Source organism: Tamandua tetradactyla, chromosome 7 (assembly GCF_023851605.1).
Source record: "Tamandua tetradactyla isolate mTamTet1 chromosome 7, mTamTet1.pri, whole genome shotgun sequence".
Lineage (NCBI taxonomy): Eukaryota > Metazoa > Chordata > Mammalia > Pilosa > Myrmecophagidae > Tamandua > Tamandua tetradactyla.
Window position 1 is genome coordinate 92,861,307 of NC_135333.1, and position 26,817 is coordinate 92,888,123.

Below are 26,817 nucleotides of genomic sequence, written 5' to 3' on the forward strand. Positions count from 1 at the left end.
CCCTGGATGGCACCTTTCGCTTTACATCATGTTAGACTGTTCTGTGATTAACTCACATCAATCTTCTGTTCAAATGGGGACACATAAAAACAGGCATAAACAACATATTAGCAAGAAGGAACCATATATATGTGAATATGCAAAATTGAAGGAATAAATAGAGGGTGATGAAGATGCATCATCCTAAATAAATGGCCCAGTTAAGTCAGTCCTGTCATAGAGAAGAAAAGAATAAAGAAAAACATCACCGCAAAAGTATTGGTGAGGCAGCCAGATGTGCTCTCCAGAAGCCTAGAGCTCAGTAAGTGTGTGGGTAAATCAGCATCTTCACAAGCATAGATCAATATATTATGGTTCTCTAATTCCAACCATTTTCACCTTTTAATTTCCGTTTTGATTTTTTCAAATAGTTTTTTTTTTAAGTTTTGAAGCTAAATTCCACAACGACCACACTATGACATCACTGATTATTCCTGAGAGTTACTCACAAGAGCAAGAGTTACCATTACTAACTCCAGACAAATCATACTTTTCTTCTTACTGTTAGTACAAACTAGGCATGAGTTGTGGTCATGTGGTCATGCCTTTTAGTTACACCTTTCGAGCACAATGCTTTTCCTAGATCAGTGCTTTTCTCAAACTATATCCATGGAATACTTATCTTGGAAAACCCCCTATCAAAAAAAAAAAAAGATTCACTTTGGGAAATGCCATATACCATATTTCCTTCTTGAAGATTCACAAGAAATATTAGCTTCTTACAATAAAGGATCTACTTGTCTTTGCTTAACTATTTCCTAGGTTTATTTCCCCATCACACCCCTTTAGGATCATCTATGAACATTCCTCAGAACTTGCATTTCCAGAAAGATGTACTGGGAATACTCCCTTTGCTCAGGGATAGAACTAGTTCAGATGAATATTACATCCTCCCAAAGCTTGAAAGCACCAGAAAGAGGCAATGGTGCTTCAACTAAATGAGTGTTGAGAAGGAAAGGATTTTTTGAAATTACAAGGCCCTCTGATCAATGGCAGACATTCCACCTACTTAAGGAGATTTCCGAGATTGAAAAGAGCCCGGTTATGCTGTGGATTTAGCTGCAGAGCCCTCTGATAGTACATCTTTGCTTCTGCTGTGTCTCTTGTCAGTGTTCCAAGGTTGTTCAGGGCACTGGCATGGCGTGGATACAACCTGAAAAATTAGAAATATTAAGTCATGACTGTTCAAAAACATCTACATTGAGCACAAGTTTGCTTGTCCTTTGCCCCATAATTTTGAAAACCAAAATGAAACCCTGAATTCTTTCATTTTAACTGTATATGTGTATCAAACTTTAATTGTCAATTTCTTTTTTACTTAATGAAGATAGCAGTTTAAAACTGCTTTGTAAATTTTGCAACTAGGATATAGAAATTTTGTAGGGAAGCACATATTTGACATGCAGTGATAAAAATAAATAACCCCCATATCATGCAAGAATTGAAATAGTATGAAATCAACTTGAGTTAAATAACTTTAATACTTAGCGGCTTATAAATACTTTCAATTTCCTTTGGTAGAAAATCTGCATTGCCTTAAGTACTGAGTTTCTGGCCTGGTGGGACTGCTGATGACCTGTACAGTAGCCACAATTTACACAAGATTCTGGGTAAAACCTCTCCTTCATGAGGGATCCATATGAACACCTTTAGGTTAGAGTATTGTAACATCACCATTACTGAGAAAGGATGACTGTTCTAGTTTGCTAGCTGTCAGAATGCAATATACCAGAAATAGAATGACTTTTAAAAAGGGGAATTTAAATAAGTTGCTAGTTTACAGTTCTAAGGTCGAGAAAATGTCCCAATTACAACAAGTCTATAGAAATATCCAATCAAAGGCATCCAGGGAAAGATACGTTGGTTCAACAAGGCCGATGAAGTTCAGAGTTTCTCTCTCAAGTGAGAAGGCACATGGCAAACACAGTCACAGTTTCTCTCTCATCTGGAACATGGTCAGGGTTCCTCCCTCATCTGGAAGGGCACGTGGTGGACACGGCATCATCTGCTGGCTTCTTTTCCTGGCTTCCTGTTTCATGAAGCACCCTGGTCCACTTCATTTTCCTTCTTCATCTCCAAAGGTCGCTAGCTGGTGGACTCTGCTTCTCATGGCTATGTCATTCTCTTCTGCTCTCTCTGAATCTCCTTCATTCTCCAAAATGTTTCCTCTTTTATAGGACTCCAGAAACTTCTCAAGACCCACCCAAATGTGTAGAGACATGTCATCCCCTAATCCAGTTTAACAACCACTCTTGACTAAATCACATCATCCAGGGAGATGATCTGATCACAGTTTCAAACACACAGTATTGAATAGGGATTATTCTGCCTTTTATGAAATGGGATTTAGATTAAAACATGGCTTTTCTAGGGGACATTCATCCTTCCAAACCAGCACAGATGACATAGGATGTCTTCCCCCAAAACTAAACTGTATCTCTGTGGTGGTTAATTTTATATGTCATCTTGGCTAGGTTACAGTGTCTAGCCATTTGTTCAAATAATGGCCCAGATGTTGCCATGGAGGGATTGCGTAGATGCGATTAGTTATCTATAATCCATTGACCTTAAATTAAAATGACCCTTGATAATGTGAACAGACCTAATCCAATCATTTGGAGGCCTTAAGAGCAAAGAACTGTGAGTTCAAAAAGAAGAAATTTTGCCTCAAGGCTACAAAATCAACTTCCTTCTGAATTTCCAACTCACAGCTTCTCCTATGGATTTCAGACTCAAGACTTCAACACCACTCTTACTGGAATTTCCAGTTTACTGACCTGCCCTATGGATCTTGGGCTTGCCAGCCCCACAGCTGTGTGAGCCATTTCCTTAAAGTAAATATGTTACATACAACATACACATATCCTATTGATTCCATTTCTCTGGAGAGCCCTGATACAGATTTTGGTGCTGAGAGTTCTAGAAAAAGAGAACTTTAAGGAAGAGGTTTTTTTGATGTGGTTCTGATATTTTGGAATTGGTTCTTTAATATGATTAGATTTAAAGACACTATTTGATTACATTTCCAATAATAAAGAGCTTACTGACAGTCTATGATATATATGAGGCAATGGGGACAAGCAAAATACCACTATTGGATGTTCCTACTGAAATACCTATAAAAGGAAAGGTTTTGGGTGACCACGTATTTGACATCTTGGAACATTTTAATCACACATTTTAATCAGAATATTAATGAGGATAATGAGATTAACTAGTTGCTCCTAATATATGTAGAAAGTGGTGAAAGAAAAGGAGGTGCTAAGAGTTTCAAATACCCAGTTCAAGTGCCACATAAATGAAGTGAAAAGGCTTTGAAAGAAACCTTTTCTCCTGTAGCTGCACAGTTGAGATTTCTGAAAATGAAACCCAGAGTCTTAACCTGTGAGTGGCTGAAATACAACAAATAGTGACTTCCTAATCTTACATGGTGTCTGAGGGCCTTAATTCAGAAGGAACAAGAGAATTGTAAAGGTGGCATTTGGGTAGATCCTGGTGAAGCTGGGGACAGTGAACCCCTAAACTCTGCAGTGTCTTCCTTGCCAGTAAAAGCAGCCCTTCTACTGCTATCAGAGGAGGCTATACCTGCTTTACTGGATGAATCTGTTATGGTCTCTCCCAAGGAAGCCACCCTTGCACCCCCCTCTGAGGAGGTTAACCCTGCTTTGCCAGACCGACCTGTATTAGTCTCCCCTGTGGAAGGTGATTGCAAGATACTGCTGACTCTTCTTTGGACCCACCCACACCACCCTCCTTTGCTTCCAGACCTAGAACTAGATTGAAGTCCCAGTGGCTCCGATTCCTTGGCAAGAGCCAATTCCTTAAAACATACATATATTTATATTGAAATATACATTATATATGCACATCTACATATATACACATTCGTTGTTCTTGTTGGTTCTGTTTTTCTGGAGAGCCCTGACTGATACAATCTCCAAAACGGCTCCCCATCTTGACTTGCTTTTTCCATATTATTTCATTTCCCTCTCCTACTGCCATTCAGCTCCACATGACCTGACATAATTTGCAGAACGGAAATTCTAACAGAACCTTAAAAATAAATAATAAATAATACACAGTGAAGTAAAAAAAAAAAGATTCATAATGTTCAAATGGAAAGGAAAAGGAGGGCTGAGTATATATCAGTAAATCAAATTTGTCTTGATTAAGGAAGAAGGGAACTGATTCGCTTCCTTGATTCAAAACTTAAAGAAGGAGGTGATGTTACCAACATGGTAATATAAATAGTACTGAAAATCTTTTCTTAGAAATTAAACATAAAAAGGGGTCAATTTTGAATTGTTCAGGACTCTGGAGGAAGGTACAGATTAGAGAAGGACCCCACTGATGCCAAATTGAAGAAAGAGAAAAATATCAGGTAGGAAACTTCTGTCTCAGACCAGTCATCCTCTCCCCTCCCCAGTACTAGGTCTCACACACTGTGTGAGCGACACAGAAACAGCAGCTGGGACTCCTCCCACTGGAGAAACAGAATATAAATTCTCTCACAGCAGTGAGACACCCCCACTGATAGGAGATTTGGGATATGGGGAGGACATTTCAAGGCCCCGGTCAGAGAGGGACAAGGAGTCTGAGAAAATGTGGACCAGCCCTAGGTAAAAGTCCTTCCCTCACCAAAAGTCTTTTCCCCACCACTGAGGGAAAAGCAGCAGGTGACCTGATCCCTGTCTGGGGTTTGGCTGAACACTAGGATGGCTGGGGGAGTCCTCTGCCATAGGTAAAGTGGGGGATACAGCTTCACACTGAACCAGACTTTGGCTGGCAAAGTGAGAACACAGCAACCCAACAGTTCCAGCCTGGTCCAGTCAGACACAACCTGGGCTCCAAAAGCAGTTTCTGAGGACAATTAAGTTACCAAACATCACCATCTGCTGGGGTGGGCCAGAAAGTGCAAGAGAATTGAAAGGCTTTGCAAGAGACTTTCCAGAACATATCCCAGGTCCATAGGAGCTGGTCTAGACCTCTTGCAAGGAAATTCCCACCTTTGTTTTGGCTGAGAAACATACGTAACCCAACTGTTAAAGCAAGGCCCTAAAACAAACCCAGGTCTTGCAGGCCAGTGAAAAACAGAGCACCCCTGGGAGACAGCACACTTTCTTTTACCCAGAAACAGAACTTGCTGTGGTGCCCAGTGCCTATCCCCATCCCTGAGGTAAAACTATGGGCATTTCTTGGAGAGACCTAGGGCCTGAGCCAATAAGAAAACTGACTGGCTAGAGAGACAAAGAGATAGAAACAAAGCCAACCAACAAGAAATCCCTTGGCAGAAGAGATAAAGTGACCCCCAGAATAACTAAGCAGGAAAATCATTTACCTTGACAACAGCAAAAAATTCACGACTCATACCAGGAAGCACGAAGATATGGCCCAACAAAAGGAATAAACTAACCCCTTAACTGAGATACAGGAGTTGAAACAACTAATTAAAGATATTCAAACAAATATTCTAAATCAAATAAAAAATCAGATCAATGAAGTGAAGTAAAATATGGCAAAAGAGATGAAGGATATAAAGAAGACACTGAGTGACCAAACAGAAGAATTCAAAACTTAAAATACAAGTGGCAAAATTTATAGAATAAAATCTACAATAGAAGAGATGAAAAACACAGTGAAGACATTCAAGAGTAGATGTGAAGAGGCAGAAGAAAGGATTAGTGACTAGCAAACCAGACATCTGAAATTCTTCAGACAAATAAAATGGATAAGGAAAATAATGGAAAAATTTGAGCAGGGAACTAAATGACAACATGAAGCACATGACTATATGTGCTATGGGTGCCCCAGAATGAGAAGAGAAGGAAAAGGGGCAGAAAGAATAATAGGAGAGATAATCACTGAATAATTTCCCAACTCATATGAAAGACATAAAATTACAGGTCCAAGAAGCACAGCATATGTGAAATAGAATAGATCCAAACAGACCAATACCAATACACTTACTAAACAGAGCGTCAAATGTCAAAGAGAGAATTCTGAAAGCAGCAAGAGGAAAGTAATTCATCACATACAAAGGAATTTCAATAAGACTAAGTGTGGGTCTTTCCGCAGAAAGCATGGAGTGAGAAGGCAGTGGTAGGATATATTTAAGATACTGAAGGACTAAAACTGCCAACCAAGAAATTCTATATCCAGCAAAACTGTCCTTCAAAAATGAGGGCGGGCAGGCCATGGTGGCTCAGCAGGCAAAGATGCTTGTCTGCCATGCCAGAGGACCTGGGTTTGATTTCCGGTGCCTGCCCATGTAAAAAAAAAAAAAAAAAAATGAGGGAGAGTTTAAAATATTTACAGATAAATAAGCACTGAGAGAGTTTGTGAACAAGAGTCCTGCTTTACAAGATATACTAAAGGGAATGCTACAAGCAAATAAGACAGGAGAGGAGAGAGGGGTTTGGAGAAGAGTGTTGAAATGAAGATAAATAGTAAGGGTAATTAACAGGGAAAGAGAGAGAGAAAAAAATAAGATATGACAGATAAAATTTTTTAAAATGGTTGAAGGAAGTACTGCCCTTACAGTAATAACATTAAATGTTAATGGATTAAACTCTCCAATCAAAAGATATCAACTAGCAGAATGAATAAAAACAACAACAACAAAACAGGATCCATCCATACGCTGTCTACTTAAGACCCAAGGACAAGAACAGGTTAAAACCGAAAGGCTGGAAAAATATATTTCATGCAAACAACAACCAGAAAAGAGCAGGGATAGCTATACTAACATCAGAAAAATTAGACTTCAAATGTAAAACAATTAAAAGAGACAAAGAAGGACACTATGTAATAATAAAATGAACAATCCACTAAGAAGACATAACAATCATACATATCTATGTGCCAAACTGGAGTGCCCCAAAATGCATGAGGAAAACACTGACAACACTGAAAGGAGGAGACACCTCTACAATAAGATTTGGAGATGTCAATATACTAATCTCATCAGTAGAAATAGCATCTAGAAAAGGGGTTAATAAGGAAACAGAGATTTTGAATAATATGATAAATGAGCTAGATGTAACACATATTTACAGAACATTGTACCCAACAACAGCAAGATATAATTTTTTCTCAAGTGCTCATGGATAATTCACCAAGATAGACCACAAATTGGGTCACAAAGCAGATCTCAATAAATTTTAAAAGGCTGAAATTATACAAAGCATTTTCTCAGATCTTAAAGGAATGAAGTTGGATATCAATAACAGGCAGAATGCTTGAAAATTCACAGATATATGGGGACTAAATATATGCTGAAACAATCAGTGGGTCAAGGAAGAAATTGCAAGAGAAATCTTGTAAATATCTAGAGGCAAATGAAATGAGAATACAACATATCAAAACTTATGCACTGCAGTCAAGAGAGTGCTGAGAGGGACCTATATTAAAAAAGAAGAAGGAGTAAAAATGAGGAATTAACTGCTCATCTGGAGGAACTAGAGAAAAAATAGCAAACTAACCCCAGGAAATAACAAAGATTAGAGGATAAATAAATGAAATTGGCAACATAAAAATAGAGAAATTCAACAAAACCATAAGTTGTTCCTTGAGAAAATCAATAAAATTGATGGACCCTTAGCTAGGTTGACAAAGTAAAAAAAGAGAGAGGATACAAATAAATGAAATAAAAAATGGGATGAGGAACATAACTTATGACTCCACTGAAATAAAGGAGATAATGAAAGCATATAATGCTAATAAACTAGACAACTTAGAACAACTATATGCCAACAAACTAGACAACTTAGGGGAAATATAAAACTTCCTAGAAAAGCATGAACAACCAACATTGACTCAAGAAGAAATAGAAGACCTCAACAAACCAATCAAAAGTAAAGAGATTGAATTTGTCATCAAAAAACTTCCAAAAAAACAAGACCAGGACCAGATGGCATCACATGTGAACTCTACCAAGCAATCAGGAAAGAACTAGTACCAAACTAGTACCAAACTCATCAAAAAAAAAAAAAAAAAAATTGAAGAGAGAGAAAGCAACCTAATTCATTCTATGAAGTCAACATCATCCTAATGCCAAAGCCAGGCAAAGATACTACAAGTAAAGAAAATTACAGATCAATCTCTTTAATGACTATAGATGCAAAAATCCTCAACAAACTACTTGAAAATTGAATACAGCAGTACATTAAAAGAATTATACACCATGACCAAAGGGCTTTTAGTCCAGGTATACAAAGCTGGTTCTATACAAGAAAATCAATTAGTGTATGTACCACATCAATAAATAAAAGAGGAAAACCACATGATCACCTCGATTGATGTAGAAAAGGCATTTGATAAAATTCAGCATTCTTTCTTAATGAAAACATTTCAAAGGGTAGGAATAGAAGGAAATTTCCTCAACGTGATAATGGGAATTTATAAAAAAAAACAAAAACAAAAAACAAAAAACAAAAAACACAGCTAGAAGGCGGGCCATGGTGGCTCAGCAGGTAAGAATGCTTGCCTGCCAAGCCCGAGGACCCGGGTTCGATTCCCGGTGCCTGCCCATGTAAAAAAAAAAAAAAAAAAAACACAGCTAGCATCATTCTCAATAAGGAAAGACCAAAAGCTTTCCCTTTAAGATTAGGAACAAAACAAGGATCTCCACTGTCACCACTGTTATTTATTTAACATTATGCTGGAAGTTCTAGCTAGAGCATTTAGTCAAGAAAAAGAAATAAAAGGCACCCAGATTGAAAGGAAGAAATAAAACTTTCAGTGTTTGCAGATGACATCATCCTATATGTAGAAAATCCTGAAAAATCTATAGTAAAACTAGAGCTAATAAACTAGCACAGCAATGTGCCAAGATACAAGATCAACGCACAAAAAAATCAGTAGTGTTTTTATACACCAACAATGAGAAATATTAGGAGGAAATCAAGAAAACAATTCCATTTACAGTAGCAATCAAAGAAATAAAATATTTAGAAATAAATTTAACCAAGGACATAAAAGACCTATACACAGATATCTGTAAAATGTTGCTAAAAGAAATAAAGGAAGACCTAAACAAGTGGAAGGACATACCCTATTCATGGATTGGAAGACTAAATATAGTTAAGATGTCAGTTCTACCCAAACTGATTTCTAGGTTCAATGCTGTGCTGGTTTGAAAGGAAGTGTGCCCCCTAAGAAAAGCCATGTTTAATAGAAGTCCCATTTCATAAGGTAGAATAATCCCTATTCAATACTGTAGATTTGAAACTGTAATGAGATCATCTCCCTGGTTGATGTGATTTAGTTAAGAATGGTTGTTAAACTGGATTAGGGGATGACATGTCTCCACCCATTTGAGTGGGCCTTGATTAGTTTCTGAAGTCCTATAAAAGAGGAAACATTTTGGAGAATGAGAGATTCAGAGAGATTCAGAGAGAGCAACACTACAAAGCAGAGAGTTCACCAGCCGGCGACCTTTGGAGATGAAGAAGGAAAACACCTCCCAGGGAGCTTCATGAAATAGGAAGCCAGGAGAAAAAGCTAGCAGATGACACCGTGTTCGCCATGTGCCCTTCCAGCTGAGAGAGAAGCCCTGACTGTCTTCGCCATGTGCCTTCTCACTTGAGAGAGAAACCCTGAACTTCATCGGCCTCCTTGAACCAAGGTATCTTTCCCTAGATGTCTTTGATTGGACATTTCTTTAGACTTGTTTTAATTGGGACATTTTCTTGGCCTTAGAACTGTAAACTAGCAACTCGTTAAATTCCCCTTTTTAAAAGCCATTCTGTTTCTGGTATATTGCATTCCGACAGCTAGCAAACTAGAACAAATGCAAAACCAATTAAAATCCCAACAGATTATTTTGTAGAAATAGAAAAACTAATAATCAAATTTGTTGGGAAGAGCAGGGTGGCCTGAATAGCCAAAAACAGATTGAGAAAGAAAAATGAAATGGGAAGTCTTACACTATCTGACTTTAAAACATATTATGAAGCTACAGAGGCCAAAACAGTATGTGACCATCATAAAGATAGATGTACTGACCAACGGAATTGAATTCAGTGTGCAGAGCTGGGACTCTCTCATTTATGGCCAATTGATCTTTGATAAGGTGGCGAAGTCAACTTAACTGGGACAAAGCAGCCTCTTCAACAAATGGTGCTTGGAGAACTGGATATCCATAACCAAAAGAATGAAAGAGGACCTCTATCTCACATCCTATACAAAAGTAATTCAAAATGGACCAAATACCTAAACATTAGAGCTAAGACCATAAAACTTTACAAGTAAATGTAGGGAAATACTTTAAAGGTATAGGAAGTGGTTTCCTACACATTACACCCAAAGCACGAGTGATGAAAGAAGAAATAGATAAAGTGGATCTTCTCAAAATTGAACACTTGTGCATCAAAGGACTTTCTCAGGAAAGGAAAAAGGCAGCCTATGCAATGGGAGAAAACATTTGGAAACTACATATCAGATAAGGGCTTAATATCCAGAATATAGAAAGAGATCCTACAACTCAACAACCAAAAGACACAATCTAATTTTAAAATGGGCAAAAGACATGGGCATACACTTTTCCAAAGAGGAAATACACATGGCTCAAAAACATATGAAAAGATGTTCAATTTCACTAGCAATTAGGGAAATGTAAATCAAAACCACAACAATATCATCTCATGCCTATTAGAGTGGCCATTATAAGAAAAAAACAAAACAGAAAACTACAAGTGCTGGGGAGGTTGTGGAGAAATAAGTACACTCATTCACTGTCAGTGTGGATTTATAATGATGCAATCACTCTGGAAGGCAGTTGGTGGTTCCTCAGGGAGCAAAATATAGAATTGCCATATGATCCAGCAATTCCATTACTAGGTATATATTCAGAGGAACTGAAAGCAGGGACACAAATGGACTTTTGAACACTTATATTTATAGTGGTATTATTCTTGATTGCCAAAAGATTGAAACAGACCCAATGTCCACCAATGGACGAATGGCTAAACAAACTGTGGTATATACATACAATGGAATATTATGCAGCTGTAAGACAGAATAAAGTCTTGAAGCATGCAACAATGTGGATGAACCTTGAGGACATTATTTTGAGTGAAATAAGCCAGAAACAAAAGGACAAATACTGTATGGCCTCATTAATATGAACCAATCATAATGAACAAATTCTGAGACTTAAACTTGAGAACATAGGTCATCAGAAGATAAAAAGAGCACTCGATTTGGGCACTTGATTCTGAAGGAGTATTGAACATTCAACAGGATTGACTGTAAAGATCCAGAAATGGATAGCACAATAATCTGTGATGGTTACACAATACTGTAAGCATAATGAAAAAAAACTGAAGGTGAATATGATTGAAAGAGGAAGGCTAGGGGCATGTATAACACCAGAAGGAAAGAAAGAGACTAAAAACTGGGATTGTTTAACATAGCAAAACCCAGAGTGGACAAGGATAGTGATTAAATGTGCGAACATAAGAAATTTTTTTACCTGAGGGAGAACAATTGAAAAATTGAATGGTATATGGAAAAGATACAATTAATGCAAGCTAAGGTCTATGGTTAACAGTAACATTGTAGTGTTCTTTCATTAACTGTAACAAAGGCAATATACCAAAGCCAAATGTCAATAACGAGGGGGATAAAATGGAGGGTTATGGGATTCTTGCTGTTACTTCTTTTTTCTTCTTTTCTCTTCTTCTCCCTTTGTAGAGGAAGGAAATGTTCTCATATAGATTGCGATGGTGAATGCATAACTATGTGATCATACTGTAGGGATAAAAATGCGGTTATGCTGTAGCAAAGTAGAATGGTGCAACCCCTCTGTAAGGCAGTGTGGTGGTTCCACCGGAGGCTAAATACAGGGCTGCCACAGGATCCTGCACCTCCATTATTAGACAAAGACTTGGGAGAATTGAATGCAAAGACATGGATAGAAACTTGCCCACAAGTGTATATGGCAGCATTATTCGATTTGCAAATGGATGGAAGTGGTCTAAGGGTACACTGATGGATGAATGGAAGGGCAAAATATGGTGTATAGTAAATATGATGGAATAATGAGCGGTGGCAGGAAGAAATGAAGTCATGTAGCATGCAACTAGGAGAATGAACCTTGAGGACATTATGTTGAGTGAAATAAGCCAGAAAAAAATGGACAAATAGTGTATGATCTCACAAATAGAAACTATAATGAACAAACAGAATTAAAATAGAATGCATAGGTTATCAGGGGATCAAAAGTGGGCAGAGATTGGGTAAACAATGATTATAAGTACAAAATGTTCAAATAAGGCTCACTGTAAAGGTTCCTAGATTATTAGCTTACAGCAATCACATCTATTCCTCAATTTTAATTGTTCTTTCTAAATTCTGAGATGCTGTGCTTTTTGTGTATAACCTGGTAGTTCCTTGGAACATTGGGTATCTGTGGGATACCTGAGATTCAGAATTAGAATTCTGCAGCTCTGAAAGTCAGCATTCCTCTATACAGCAACTATTAAAGAAGCAGAAGAAGAGATCAGACTTCAATTAGAGATATAAATGAAATGGACATGATTAAGACTAAAGTAAATCAGAATACAGTATAAAGGATGATACTGTATGTATTTTAAAACTTTAAATTCTGTGGGATGCCAAAGGAAGAAATGTTTATTTGGTCCAAAATTTAAACTTTCTGTAGCATGCTATTTAATTTAACCTGTCTAGTCAGTTTATTTAAACAATTTAATTACATGGATCCAAGAATAGGGAATGAGATCTTATTATTCTGTACAGGTCAATGTAATACTGGATACATTCCAGAGTATTTTTGGCTATTCTAAACACTAGACACTAAAAAGAAACAACTGTGTAATTATTTAGTAGTCACCTTGAGGCACTGGGGGAAAAAAGTGAAACTATTACACTTCCCCACCTGGGGAATTCCTGATAGTCTCAGGTATTAGGGACTCCCAATTTAGTAAGCCAAGCTGTTGATCTTGAGGCTTACCCTTATGAAACTTATTTCTGTAATGGTGAAGCTAGGCCTGTGTGTAATTATGCCTGAGTCACCCCCAGAGAGTCTCTTTTGTTGTCTCTCTCTTTAAGACAACTCCACAAATAAACTCAGGACTACCCCCCTCCGCCCCCATCTCTGCCACGTGGGATGTGACTACTGGGTGCAATTCTCCCTGGCAACATAGGATATGACTCCCAGGGATAAGCCTAGCCCTGGCATTGTGGGATTGAACAGATCCAAAAGTGGGAAAAAATGGAACAAAATAAAGTTTCAGTGGTGTGGTAGTTAGGTTCAGGTGTCAACTTGAACAGGTGTTGGTGCCCAGTTCTGTTGCTGTGAACTTGAATCACTAGTATATGAAATTCATCTATGGATGATTCCATCTGCGGCAGGCTAAGGGGAGTGTCTTCCACAATGAGTGACCTTTAATTCAATTAGCTGGAGCCTCACCAGAGAGAGGTCAGGTGGGAGCTCAAGACAGAACAGCCCAAGTAGCTCAGTAAACCTCATCTCAGCAGTGGCAGCTCAGCTCAGATATTTGGAGATGCAGAAAGGAATTGCCCTGGGGAAAGCTGTTGGAACCCAGAAGCCAGGAGAGAGGGCCAGCAGATGTTGCTATGTGCCTTCCCATGTGACAGAAAAACTCAGATGAAAGCCAGCTGCCTTTCCTCTAAAGAACCATACATTTTTAACTAAATAAATCCCCCTATTAAAAGCTGATCCATCTCTGGTGTGTGGCCTTCTGGCAGCTTCAGCAAACTAAAACAAGTGGCTAAGAGATTTCAAATGGAGTCGAGAGGTCATTCTGAAGGTTACTCTTATGCAAGCAGTAGTCAGATATTTCAAACTAACACAGTATGCCATGCCCCAACCAACAGTATTCCTGAAAACCCTAGGGAGTGCCCTGGTCTCCATCTAAGTCTCAATGAAAGTTTTAAATCCTGAAACCCAGAGGTACTAGTCTCTCCAAAAACAACAACCAGATTCTTTCCTCTACTCCATAATGCCAATACCCCTTTCCAGGATGAAGAATTTAAAATGTTCATTGCCCAGATAACCCTGGAGATTGAGAGAAAAATCAGAGAGGAAGGAGGTATAACTGAGAAATTAGGATGTAACAAATGACTGTGACTAAAAAATAATTATATAGTTGTTTCTTTTAGTGCCCAGTGCTTTAGAATTATCAGAAGGAACTACCTGAAGTTGTAGAACTGTAATTCAATAGCCCTGATCTTTGAGAATGAATGTATAACTACTGAAAAAAAAAAAATCAGTTGCCTGTGTTTGTGTGGGGAAAAAAACAAGCAAGAAGCCAAATCAATGCAGCTACATAATTTGCATTTAGAGTGGACAAATTTAGCAATCTACTAAATATTCTTCCTTTTTGTCACCCAAAGTATTTTGTATGAGCCTTTGGAGCTATTTACACAAGATAATGCCTAAATAATAAAAACAGAACCTGTGCTAATCTAGTCTCTTGACAATGAAATGCCATGCTTGCCACCCTTTTCTATACCTCCTAAGAAGATCAATTTAATTTGGGGACAGAAGGAATTCCTATTAAAAGGCCAATGAAATCAAGTTACAGCAGTTTTTAAAACTTTGCTTAGTCCAGCATTTCCTAAAATTCATTTGACCATAAAAAGCTTCCCTTCTCTATTCCCTTACAGGCCAGCTCTGTATACTCCTCAGAACTAGTATTTCCAGGGAGACATCCTGGGTAATGTTCCTCGACTGACAAGGGATAGAAAAATTTCAGATAAATATTACATCCTCCCAATGCTCTAATTATTCACAATCTGCTTTGGAGGCTGTTTGGAGAGATATATTATAAGAGGATGATGGAATAAAGAGAATACTCTAAGCTGGCATATGTGCTTTTTGCTTACCTCTGATCACTTATAGTCAGCAAAGACAGTGACTCTGGTATTAGCCCCTTTAAGAGCCAACCTCACTGTGGGCAGGAACCGAGGGATGCTAAGTCCTTGGTCCTCTCTTGGAGATACCCTTAGAGAATGTTAGAGTTATGATGAGAAGCAAAATACGCCCCTGTACTAGACCATTCAGTCCATACTTAGAAAGTCCCTTGGGCAGCATGTGTCTAAGAACTACTTTAAAAGTGCTGACAGAGAGCACAGGTCTCAAATTCTTTTAAAGAAGTTTTTTATGTTTTTTTTTTAATTTTATTCTTGTTTGTGATTTTGAGCAAAGCTATTTGACCTCCAAAAGATTTAAGGGGTGTCCACACTGAACTTTATGCCCATCATATCCTTGATGGAAAGGATGCAGAACTGGGACATTTGCATTCTTTCATCTCAGAGCAGGTCATTTCTTAATCATTCTTTTTTTACTTCCTTAGACTTAGAGCCTTTGAAATAAACATCTGAGTGAAAGCACTAACTAGGGAACAGCTTCTGCAATGAGCTCAACTATTAAAATGCCTGTCTGCAATATAATACAGCTGGTTCTATACAACTGGTTCTCAGCCCACCTTCTTTGATTTTAGATTCACTCACAATCCCATTGCCATTTAAATAAGTAGTCACGTACATGTCAAGTTCACTCATCAGAGAAATGTTTTTCTCTTCTTCTTCTTTTTCTAATCAGAAGCAGAATATAAGTCTACCTTGGACTCTCAAAAATAGAAGCAAACAGTGAGAAGGAAAATAAAGAGAAACAAATAGAAGACTCTGAGAGAAAAGGCATTTGATATCCATTGTGCTCTGGGAATGTGTCTGCAGCTGCAGAACCATGAAGCTGAGGAGGAGAGAACTTCAAGGCCAGCAGTGGTCACAGAAAAGGCTCTGTGCTGGAGACCTCAAGCCATCAAGAAAGGGGACTGCTGATACTTACAGTAATTTACTGATTCTATTCTCCAGCACTGGAAAATTCTGGGAATCCGATTAGGTAAAAAATTACTTTGAGCTTCACCTAATCACATGCAAGTATTGCATTATTTATGAAATAAAGATGAATTTCATTCAAAGGATTATTCAACAATCAGGTCAGGAAAAAAAATCCCTTTTTAGTCTTATTTTTATATAGAGGAAGATACTTTATAAAGCATACTTTTCCCAGTTATTGTAGACTTAATGCAAGTACAAAATTTATTTTTAGTGTTTACTTTTTTAAAAAAACTACTATTTGAACTGGATTGAGCCTAAATCAATCCTGAAGTCCCCAGAAGGGGAATTTTCTGTTGGAAAGATGAATAATTTAAGAGATGTGTGTACTGCCACATTGGTTGTCAGAATAAATTAAGCACATTTTGAGTCTGTCTTCTACAGGTATGTTTTACAAAAGTCCTATTAGTAATTACTCCCTTCCCCTTCTGAAAAAAAAAAAGCTCAGCAAAAGCTTCACTTGAACTGGAGCAGCGTGGTCATTTTCAGGATCAATTTTAAAGACAACTGTAAATAGTCACTGTATTTTCTTTCTCATAGTTTCATTTAACATTTATATTGTTTATGAGGACTCACTTGCTATTTATTATTATTTACATTTCTTTAAGTTAAAATTTTAAAACTTATTACAGGACATGTGTTATATGTCAAATAATTCTCAGGTATAAGAAAACTTTTTTCTCTCTTTATAAAAGTAATATAGGTATAGAGATGTACTTATATGGGCTGAAGAAAAGATTTCTTTCCCCAAGTTTCAGAAAATTTTGTTTCTTGATAAACACAACATACATTTGAGCATTTAGGGGTTCTCAATTTTTACCCTGTGGCAATCTCCTTAAGTAGAATTAAGGGAGGGAAGAGCAGCCTAAGTAAAAAATAGAAGCCAAAAACAAAAGAAAATGGGTCCAAAAGGACCAATGATTGTGTTAATGAGACTTTATATTTCATAGAGAACTTTCTCATACATTATTTCATTTATTCTTCATAGCTCTTTAAGTAAAATTATTATTTTACTGTTTTATAGTTGAGGAAAGGGAGGTCAGGATAAATTAAGTAAAAAATAAATTAGGAAAAAATAAATGTCTTAGAAGCACTTGTATTTTTAAGTGCTAAGAAAGCAGATGGTTCCTGTAAATTTATTTTCCCAAATAATACATGAGTCATTCAATTTTCAGCAAATAATTAATTATACCTACAAATTAAAGCTTCATGAGAAAAATTCTGTTTCTTTTTTGTTTCTTTGGCCAATCCATTCAACCACAATGTTTTAGGAGCTAGTCAATGATAGAAATAAAATAAATTCAATACTCAATACTTGGCTACTAAGATATTTAGTCAACTGGAAAAACTTGTCTTCTCCCCCACAAAATGATATCTCTGAAAGGCACAGATTATGAATGCTATTTAGAATCAACAACACTATGTATGAGATGTATATACATATTGTGGTGTTTTGAAGCTGTATTGCACCCCAGAAAAGCATGTCCTTAAATCTAATCCATTCCTGTGGGTTTAAACTCATTGTAAGTAGGACCTTTTGATGAGGTTTCTTTAGTTAAGGTGTGACCCACCTCATTCAGGATAGATCTTGATTCTCTTAATGGAATCCTTTATAAATAGAATGAATACAGAGAGGGAGGGAGGGAGGGAGGGAGAGAGGGAGAGAGAGAGAGAGAGAGAGAGAGAGAGAGAGAGAAAGAGAGCCACTGAAGCAGGAAGCTGAAAGGAATAAAACCCCGAAAAGAAGAGACCGGCAGATGCCACCATATGCCTTGCCGTGTGGCAGAGGAGCCAAGGATTGTTTGCAGCCTGTTTCCAAGATGAAAGCACTGCCTTGACGATGCCTTGATTTGGACACTGTCTCGGCCTTGAAGCTATAAGCTAATAAATTCCTTAAATGACGAACAGATAAAGTGGGGTAAAGACCGCAAGAAGACTCCTTCTGTTGTTTGCTGTCAAAGGTGTCCACTTAGATTCAGAAAAGCAACTCAAGAAGGGAAAACATTTGGTTGTTTTGCTTGTGCTCCCTGCCCAGATGGGGAGTTTGCAAATAAAACAGACGTGGATCAATGTATCAAATGTCCTGACGACCATTATCTGAAAAAGAAGAGAGATCGATACCTCTCAAAAGTTGTGACGTTTTGTCTCATGACGATTCTCTAGGAATTGTTCTGGTCTTTCTGGCCATTATTTTCTCTTTTCTCACTACTCTGACTTTAGGGTATTTATTTGATATCAAGGCACATCCACTGTCAAAGCAAATAACCAAAATCTCAGTTATGTCCATCTCGTGTCCTTAATGTTTGGCTTTCTCTCCTCCTTAACTTTTTTTTTCCCCTTTCCTAATAGTCTGGATAGAATACTTTTTAACATATTTTATTGTGAAATATATATACAAAAAAGCAATAAATTCAAAGTATATTTTAACAAGTAGTCTTAGAACAAATACTGATGTATGATACGGGTTACAGCTCCACCATTTCAGGTGTTTCCTTCCAGCTGCTCTAAAACACTGGAGACTAAAAAGAAATATCAATACAATGATTTAGTAGTCATACTCATTTGTTAAATTCTGTCTTCTCTGATACAACTTCTCCTCCTTTGATCCTTCTCTTGCTCTTAAGGGATATTTCTCCTCTATAACTTTTATTGGTCAGCCTAATGCAGTCACCTGTATCCTGAGACAAATATTCTTTGGAGTCGTATTTTCTGTGGCTATTTCTGTTTTAGCAAAGACCTTCATTGTAGCAGTGGCCTTCAGAGCCATCAAACCAGGACGTACATTACGCATGTGGAAGGTGATCCAATTCTCAAACAGCCTATATTGGTCCTTCATTCAAATATGTAACTGTACATTCTAGCTGGGAACCTCTCCCTCTTCCCCTGTCATGGACACACAATCTGAGTTTGGCCAAATCATCCTTCAGTATCTGTGCTGGGCATCCCCTCTGTTAGTCTGACTTCAGCGGCCAGCTCCTCTCTTGAATGCAAGCTCCTCAGGCTTCATTTCTGGAGTGCTATGGAGGTGAGATCACTTCTGAGATGTGGCAGCCATGGTCAAAATAACAGGGGCATTGGAAATTAAGGATGCTCAGAAATTACTACCTCAGGTAAATGTTCTTTAGGAAGAGAAGTTACACATCATTTAAAGCTCTGTATGTTAAGAGGAATTGTGTTTGCACGTAATACTAAACATACATTCATTAAGACTAAGGAATGCTGATTTAAAGGTATTAACGTATCTCAAGAAAAAAAATCCCATTGTTTAAACCCAACCCATTTTATGGTATTTGATTTAAGTAGCCTTGGAAACTAAAATGTGTTCTGATCTACTGTTCTTAAATTTTAACCTCAACTAAAGGTTCAAAGACTATTAATCAAATATAGATGAATAAGTTTTAGTTTTATATTTTATTTCAGTCATTTATTGTATGTTTTGTACAATCTGTTCAAAAGCTAAGGACGCTGTCAGATTTTCATTGCTTAAATTCTTTCTGAGGCATTTCATTGTTAATGTAACATTGCATTTTGTGTTCCAGTTTGAAATTTCCTTTCGGAATATACACACCCTGATTTATTTGTCTGATTTTCATTCCACACATTAATTTATTTGAGTCTAAATATGCTAAGGTCAGATGTTTATTTTCTATTTCCCATGGAGAAAAAATAATCCAAGAGAAAAACATGACTGAGGAAAAATTCAACCATAGAACCTGATTTTCTTTGAACTAAAAAATATCCAAAGTGAACTTCATTCCAGGAGTCAGCAGCACATTCCCAACCATCTTAGCCTTTGCCATTTCTTAAGTGCTGGGCTCCTTCATGTTATAACATTTGAGATACCATGCCATCTAATTGCACCAGGTATAACAAAGAAAGTTTTGCTGATTTGCTTTCTTTCAAATTGTTATCAATACCAAGTAAATATATTGTCACTTTGTATTTGCATTGTACGCCTTTCAATTCATAACAGATAACCTTGGACAAAAAACTCTTGTGTAATTTTGGGAAATGTGACACATTTTCCAATGAAGGTCTAAATAAATTGTTTGACCTCTCACAAAGGGTGACCTCCAGGAATGATCAGGAAGGACTCCACCCAGTTGAATTCCCAAGTCAACTTAGAGTAAAACCACGGTTTTCTGATGCCCTCAGGAAATGAGTCATTTTAAATAGTGGAATTTTCCTGAACCCTGATGATTTACCCTTTAAGTGCTAGAGGTTGGGATTTTATTAAATGAAATCCTTCTCTGCTCTTTTGAAAAGAAAATTGTGACCATAGTTTAACCTTTTCTCAGAGGCTTGGGGGTGATCACAGTGAACTTTCTTTTTTTCTGGCAGAATTGGAGAATTCTTTGGTGAAGTAGAAAAAGAACTGGCCTTGGAGTCAGCCATGTGTGATTTTTCTGACTGTGACTTTCTGTGTGATTTTTAATTAAATGTGTGCTTTAGTTGCTTTCTCTGTAAAAACTGGGACAATAACATAGCTCATTGAGCTTTTATTTGAACTAAGGAGATGGCAGGTATAAAAATACCCACCATCCCACATGTTACACTTCATACATTTAATGTTTTGGGCTCTCTCCCTTGACGTAATGAACTCATGCAAGGCTGAAGCAGCCAGCTTGCCTTCTCTCATATAGATTTCTCATTCTCTGAAAAATCTTTTTCCTCGCTGCCATCGATGGCCTTTGACTTGCTCCCATCAGTCAAAATGGCATCCATTATTTCCTCATTGCTAACCCATGAACACGTAAATCACCTTGTATCCATCTGTTTCTCCTACATTGTGGGTTCTCAGATGTGAAGGGCAAGTGACCCTCTCCATTTTAAGAATGTAGAAATGTTCTTTGTCAAACACTCACTCTGAAACCTGCCAATCCTTTGTGATCCAAAGCAAATGATCCTCATAGGTAACAGAGCAGACTTCTTCCAGCTCTTCCAGTATGCTCAACACTAAACAAAATTCCATATATGCTCAATTTAAAAAGCTACATCTAGGGTTATAAGGAGATTCAAATTCCTGGGTGGCTTCTGTGTGACAGATCAGCATGCTTTGTGAAATTCAGCATGCTTAGTATTCTTGTTATCGGATTAAGACAGTCATGGGCAGGGAAAGTGTGTTCAAATTTCTGGTTAATAACTGCCACATAAGGTGATCCTGGGTGGAGAGTAGAGTGGTGGTGGTGGTAAGATAGCCCGAGTACTCACCTTAGGAATTTGGACAGCACAGGGGTAATTTGCAGGAAGCCTGCCTAGACAGAATAGCCATTTATAATGCTTACTGAAACCTTGAATTCTGAAATATTCATGCATGGAAAATACAGAATGATAAGAGAATCAAGCAAAAAAAAATTATTTATGCATCTATCTTTGTATATGAGCAACAGGAAATTAAGACATCTTTGAAAAAGATCTGGCTTTGTGACATTTCAATCACCAAATTATAATTCTCTGTGAAATGCCTAGCACTAGTACATAGAAGATGCATCCTGTCTGTACTTATTCACCGGCACACAGACACTGGCAAACACCCTAGCCAAGTGGAACAGTTTTATCACAAGTTAGATTGTATAGAAAACCTCATTGACTATTCTGTAGCTCCACTAGATTTCTTCAATGTCCCATGTAGGTCTGAAACGTCACAGGTACCTTTCTAAAAGTTAACCGCTAAATTAACTACCTCTGACATTTTTCCTTTCAGTAAGCAAAGGGCCAGGCTCAGGGTGTCCCCAGTTCATACAGAGAATATGGCTGGGCCGGGGATTCTGAAAGGTGGCGCAAAAAATAAAGTAAAATAGAATAAATCTGGAAAGCTGGTTGAAATATCCTAGAACCTCACTCTTAGAGACTGTCAAGCAGTGGGTATGGGGTAGCACCCAGGTATTTGAATTTTTAAGCACCACCATGAATTCTGAGATAGGCAGTCTTCTGGCCACAGTCTAGGACTCAGACTGCTCTCATCTAGGGCCCATGTATGGAACTGTGCCTCAAGTTCTCAGGACTCAAAATCCATAAAACATATCAACAGCTGTTTTTATCTGAGATTGGGTATTATTTAGGACATGTGGAACAATAATTCAATGACATCAATAATTCAATACCCTCAACTATTTCAAGTAAAGATGTATATATTTTTTTGCCAAGCTTTTGTCCCCTGACCTTCAGTAGAACAGTTCTGGGATATGTACAATGGAATACTTTCAATGAGAAGCTTAGATCTCTTGGCTTCTCTTAGTCTCATCACTGTAAAGGCCCGTGCACTACAGGGGGCCAAGACTTAGCCCAGTGACTCTGAGACCATGGTAAAACTGCCTCTCTAGGGGGATTTAGAAATGTGGGGGTTGTTCTAAACATTTCTGATGTTATAGTGATTGTAGGCACCTCTGGCATACAATGAAGAGCCAACAGCTCTCCCACTGAGAAATATTCCTTATTCCTACCAAAATGTCCTCTGCCTCTAAGGGTGCTGTGGTGGAAATTTTAGGGCTTCATATTCCTTCAGTCTTTCTTCCAATAGATAATTATTAAGAATTTACAAAGTGTCAGGCCCTCACCTACATGCAAGGCACACAGAGGGAAAAGAGCACTGTCCCCATTCTCAAGAAGCTCATGTGGTGGAAGAGAGAGAGAAGAAAACCAATTTATTTCACTCCATTGTGACAGGGTTGGAAGAGAGGGGAGCATGGGATGACAGGAGCATGTGGGAAGAACACTGGGGAATGGGGGTTAAGGCACTCCCTGAGGTCTCTCCAGAAGAGATAATGCTTATCTAGGAGGGTTGGTAATGGTTGGGGAAAGACTGAATAGAAGTCATAATAAGAGGAGGAGAGCATTCCAAAGAGAGAAAGAAAAGGAAAATAAAACCCAGACAACTGAAAACATTTTACTCTGGGCTGACGTATAGAACTGATATGAGGAAAATAAAGGACAAGGAGTAGGTTTTAGAGAGAAGATGCTCAGTTTAGTTTTAGATATCTTAAATTTGAGGTACAGAGGGCAATATGTCTATTAATCAGCTGGGCAGATGGCTCTGCTATGCAGGGGAAAGATATGGGGTGAAAATATAGAGTTGAGAATTAATTGCACAAAGATGTTAACTGAAGCCTTTGGCACTAAAGAGATACCTTATGAATAAAGCAAGATTGAGAAGAGAAGAATGCCTAGGAGAGAAACCTGAGTACTCTATTAAGGGTTTGGTAGAGGGAGGTAAGTCTAGAACTGAAGTAAAACCAAAACAGTGTAGTGTCATGGAAACTAAGAAAAGAATTAGCTTTAAGTGGAATTAGTGGTCAACAAAATCAAATGCTGCTGAGAGTCAAGTCATTTAATGTCCTTTTAGAGTCCATTGGATTTCTCCACATGGAGGTTGCCGGTGACCTCCAAGAGAGTGGTGCAGGAGGAGGTGAAACCAGACTGCAGATAGGTGAGAAGTGAGAGGGAAATAAGAAAGAAGACACTGCAGCTCTTTGGAAAATTTTGACATCTGCAAGGTGAAAAAGAGAAATGAAAGAAGAACAAGATATACAGAGAGGCTTGTTTATATGTCTATTTAATGATAGAAGATACTTATGAATATTAAATACTAAAGAGAAAGTGCCAGTAAAAGAGAGTAAAGGTTTTAAAGAAAGAGTTATAAATGAGATTGGGGAGAAGTTGGAAACAACGTCATTCTCAGCCCAAGAGAGGGGATTAGCCTTAAGGAAGAAAATCTTGACAAGAGAGAGGAAGAAAAGACAGGTTTGGAGGCAGATAAATTTATATATTTGATATAATTGAGGAGCTTTGCTAAGATTGCTTTTAGTTTTTATACTGTACCTCAGCATTTTCAAGAAATTTCATATAATTCACATACTTTAAAAAATAATAAGAGGGAATTATATCTAGTATTCATCATTCAACAAATATTTACAAAGTGCGATGCATTTGGCACTGTCATGCATGGGGATAAGGACAAAAATGTCTGCTCTCCAGGAGCTTACTTTCTAGTAGAGGGAGACAGACAATTAAAACAATAAGGAAGTTTGTTAGAGGTTGATGAATGCAGTGGAGCAAAATGAAGCAAAGAAGAGGGACAGGGTATGCTGGAAGCTGCTGCACTTTTAAGTAGGGTGGTCAGGAAAGTCTCATTGCGAAGTGATGTGTTTGTGGAGTCCTGCAGGAAGGAGGGAGTCAGCCACTTAGATAATGGGGATGGGGGTAGAAGGGCAACCCTGAAACTGGACAAAGTTCCTGAAACTGGAATATGATGTGACTGGCGTGTGCGTGGATCCCAATGTGGTTGGACTTGAGGGAGCAAGAACAACAGTTCCAGGGAGGTCCGAGCGGGAACAGGGAGCCAGATCATGCAGGGCATACAGCCCGTCACAGGCTTTAACTTTCACCGTGAGTGAGATGAGAGCCAATGGAGGGTTCTGAGCACTGGATTGCTATGAAAGAAACTTTCCTGTGACTGTTGTGTTAAGAACAGACCTATGTGGGAGGGGGCACAGCTGAAGTTGGAGAGACCAATCAGGAGGCTACTGCAGTAATCTGGGTTAGAGGTGAACGGTAGTGGAAATGGAGAGAAGTGATCAAATTCTGGATATCTTATACCATTTATGGAGAGTTTCTCATTGCCAGGCAATGAGACATTGATCACAACCTTTTCTATGAATTATCTTGAAATCCTCACAATCCTATGAGGATTTCATCATCATTATTCTCATTTTAACAGGAAATCTAAATGATATTTGGTTAAAACTTCATATTTGCTAATGTGGGAAATCATACATGAAGCTGGTGTAGTGCACGCTTATGTGGGAAATCATACATGAAGCTGGTGTAGTACATGCTACCATGCTCCCGAGTCCACTCCCCTTCAAGTTTGAGGCGTGTGTGTGGGCTATTGCTTACAGCTGCCAGGAGTGTAGGCCACTGATTGCTCACAGCTGAGTGCCTACCCGGGGCTTTTTCTCACCCACGGTTGCGTTCCCTCCATGGGGGCAATGTCTGATTGATAAGGGAGTATCAAGACCCAAGCTCTCCCCTCATTCCTGACAACTGTGAAGGGTCATCCCAGCTGCCATGCTTCCTATGGGACCAGTAGAGTTCTTGGCTGGAACTGCGATGTAGCTCAACTTCTCTCACTGTGTGCTTCCCTGGCTTCCTTCACTGGCTTTCCTGAGGGCACTAATAAACTTCCTGCATGCAATCTCTGCCTGGGATTCTGTTTCCTGGGGCACCATCTCTAAGCACTTTTGAAATGCAAGGTGGTATAAGGCAGGAAAAAAGACAGAGAGAAATCTTTTAGAATAAAAATCATAGGGCTTTCATTTTGAAATTCAGCTTACAAGTATGGACACATCTGACTAAAATTCTAGGTGTTTTTCCTCAATCATGTTTAATTTCTTGAATTTAATGAATAAAACTGCCAGAGTTAATTAACCCAACACATATATATGTTACATTCTGACTGTTATGTATATAGTGAGAATGTAATTTCAACAACAAAGGAGGCAAAAATAATTTCAAGTGTTTACTTGCGATACTGGAAAGAATATTTAGATTTGATAAGTGGAAATACCACACTGGCAGAAGAAGCCATCTCCATGTGTTAAATTTTGCAACAAATGGCACTAGAATTTTAATTCTTTCCAAAAATACATGGCAACTGGTATCCAAGGCCACTTGTGGTCCTAAGAGTTATTTTAAATGTTCATACAAAATAGGAAGAGTAAAGAAGTGACTCCTGATCTTTTTTTAATGTTCAAACTCTACCAGTTTTACAGACAGCATTTTTCAAAGGAATCATAATAAAACAATCCTTTTAATGTACTCAGGTTATCAATGAAGAGGACGTTAATTAGACATGGCTAGATTCCATTAGACTCTAATACATGGCTTTTCTTCGATACTCATTCTTTTATTACTTCCTTTTATCCATATACATTTATAGCAGTCTAATGGAATCCCTCATAGAGTTCTAGTTTTCCACATGAGGGGAATATAAAGAATTATATCACAGGGCATTATTGTCATGATAGGTCTCTGTTTTATGCATTAAACAAATGGCATCCAAAGGAATTCAGTCCCATCCTTTCCCATGTGATAGCCAATTAAAAAGTGAATGGAGATTTCCTTTGTACAGGAGCATTAAAAACATATGCTTTCCCTTTTGACCATGTCAGCAGAAAAAAGCATGGTCAGGGACTTCGAATTCCTTTGAGCACAGTTTTCTTTCCTTTCAGATTTTCTATTTAATATATCAATAGTAGATATATTAGGAGAAAATATATTCTATTTAATATATCAATAGTAGATATATTAGGAGAAGACAAGGGTACTCTATGAGTCCAATGTCTACCCAAGCACACTTGGGTCTCTCTCAGAGCAGGGAAATGCATTTTCTGTTTAATCTAATTACCAGTGGGTATGGAGGGTATAAATCTTAGATGATTTACTGTATATTTTGTGCTGAAACTATATCTATGAAAAGGAAATGTCTGGGTGACTATCACTGTCCTTTTATCAGGATGGATCCTGCAAAATGGCCAATCTCCAAACAGATGGGATATATCAGCAAATCTTAGAGTAGTGTGTATGGCAGGGATATATTGGAATGTATGGGAGGAATGGAGCATCTAGGTAAGCAAATGTTCAGTGGAACATGGGACAATTTGCTGCTGACAGTAGAGAGACTTGGACAAAGGTGAAATTTATTCTCATTTCCAGCTTTGGGATTATCAATGACCAGCCCATTCAGCCATACAGGGAGTTTAATATTAGAAGATGAAACACAGATTCTGTGACTTCATTGTCTATAGTGAACATTCTTAAGCAGTCTCTTCTCAATTATGTCTCTGGATGTCCAGATGTTTTCTATTCTCTGTAAAACAAACTGGCAGATATTTA

General features: G+C 38.0%; 1 protein-coding gene across 4 annotated transcripts in view; it reads right to left on the minus strand.

The window, feature by feature from the left end:
• TMTC1 (transmembrane O-mannosyltransferase targeting cadherins 1) overlaps positions 1 to 26,817 on the minus strand; it is a 284,735-nt gene that overhangs the window by 66,806 nt on the left and 191,112 nt on the right. For all 4 annotated transcript variants that reach the window (XM_077170430.1, XM_077170429.1, XM_077170433.1 and 1 more), the window contains one exon: positions 1,049 to 1,192. In XM_077170430.1, the coding sequence (XP_077026545.1) occupies positions 1,049 to 1,192 (144 nt within the window). The remainder of the gene's footprint in view (positions 1 to 1,048; positions 1,193 to 26,817) is intronic.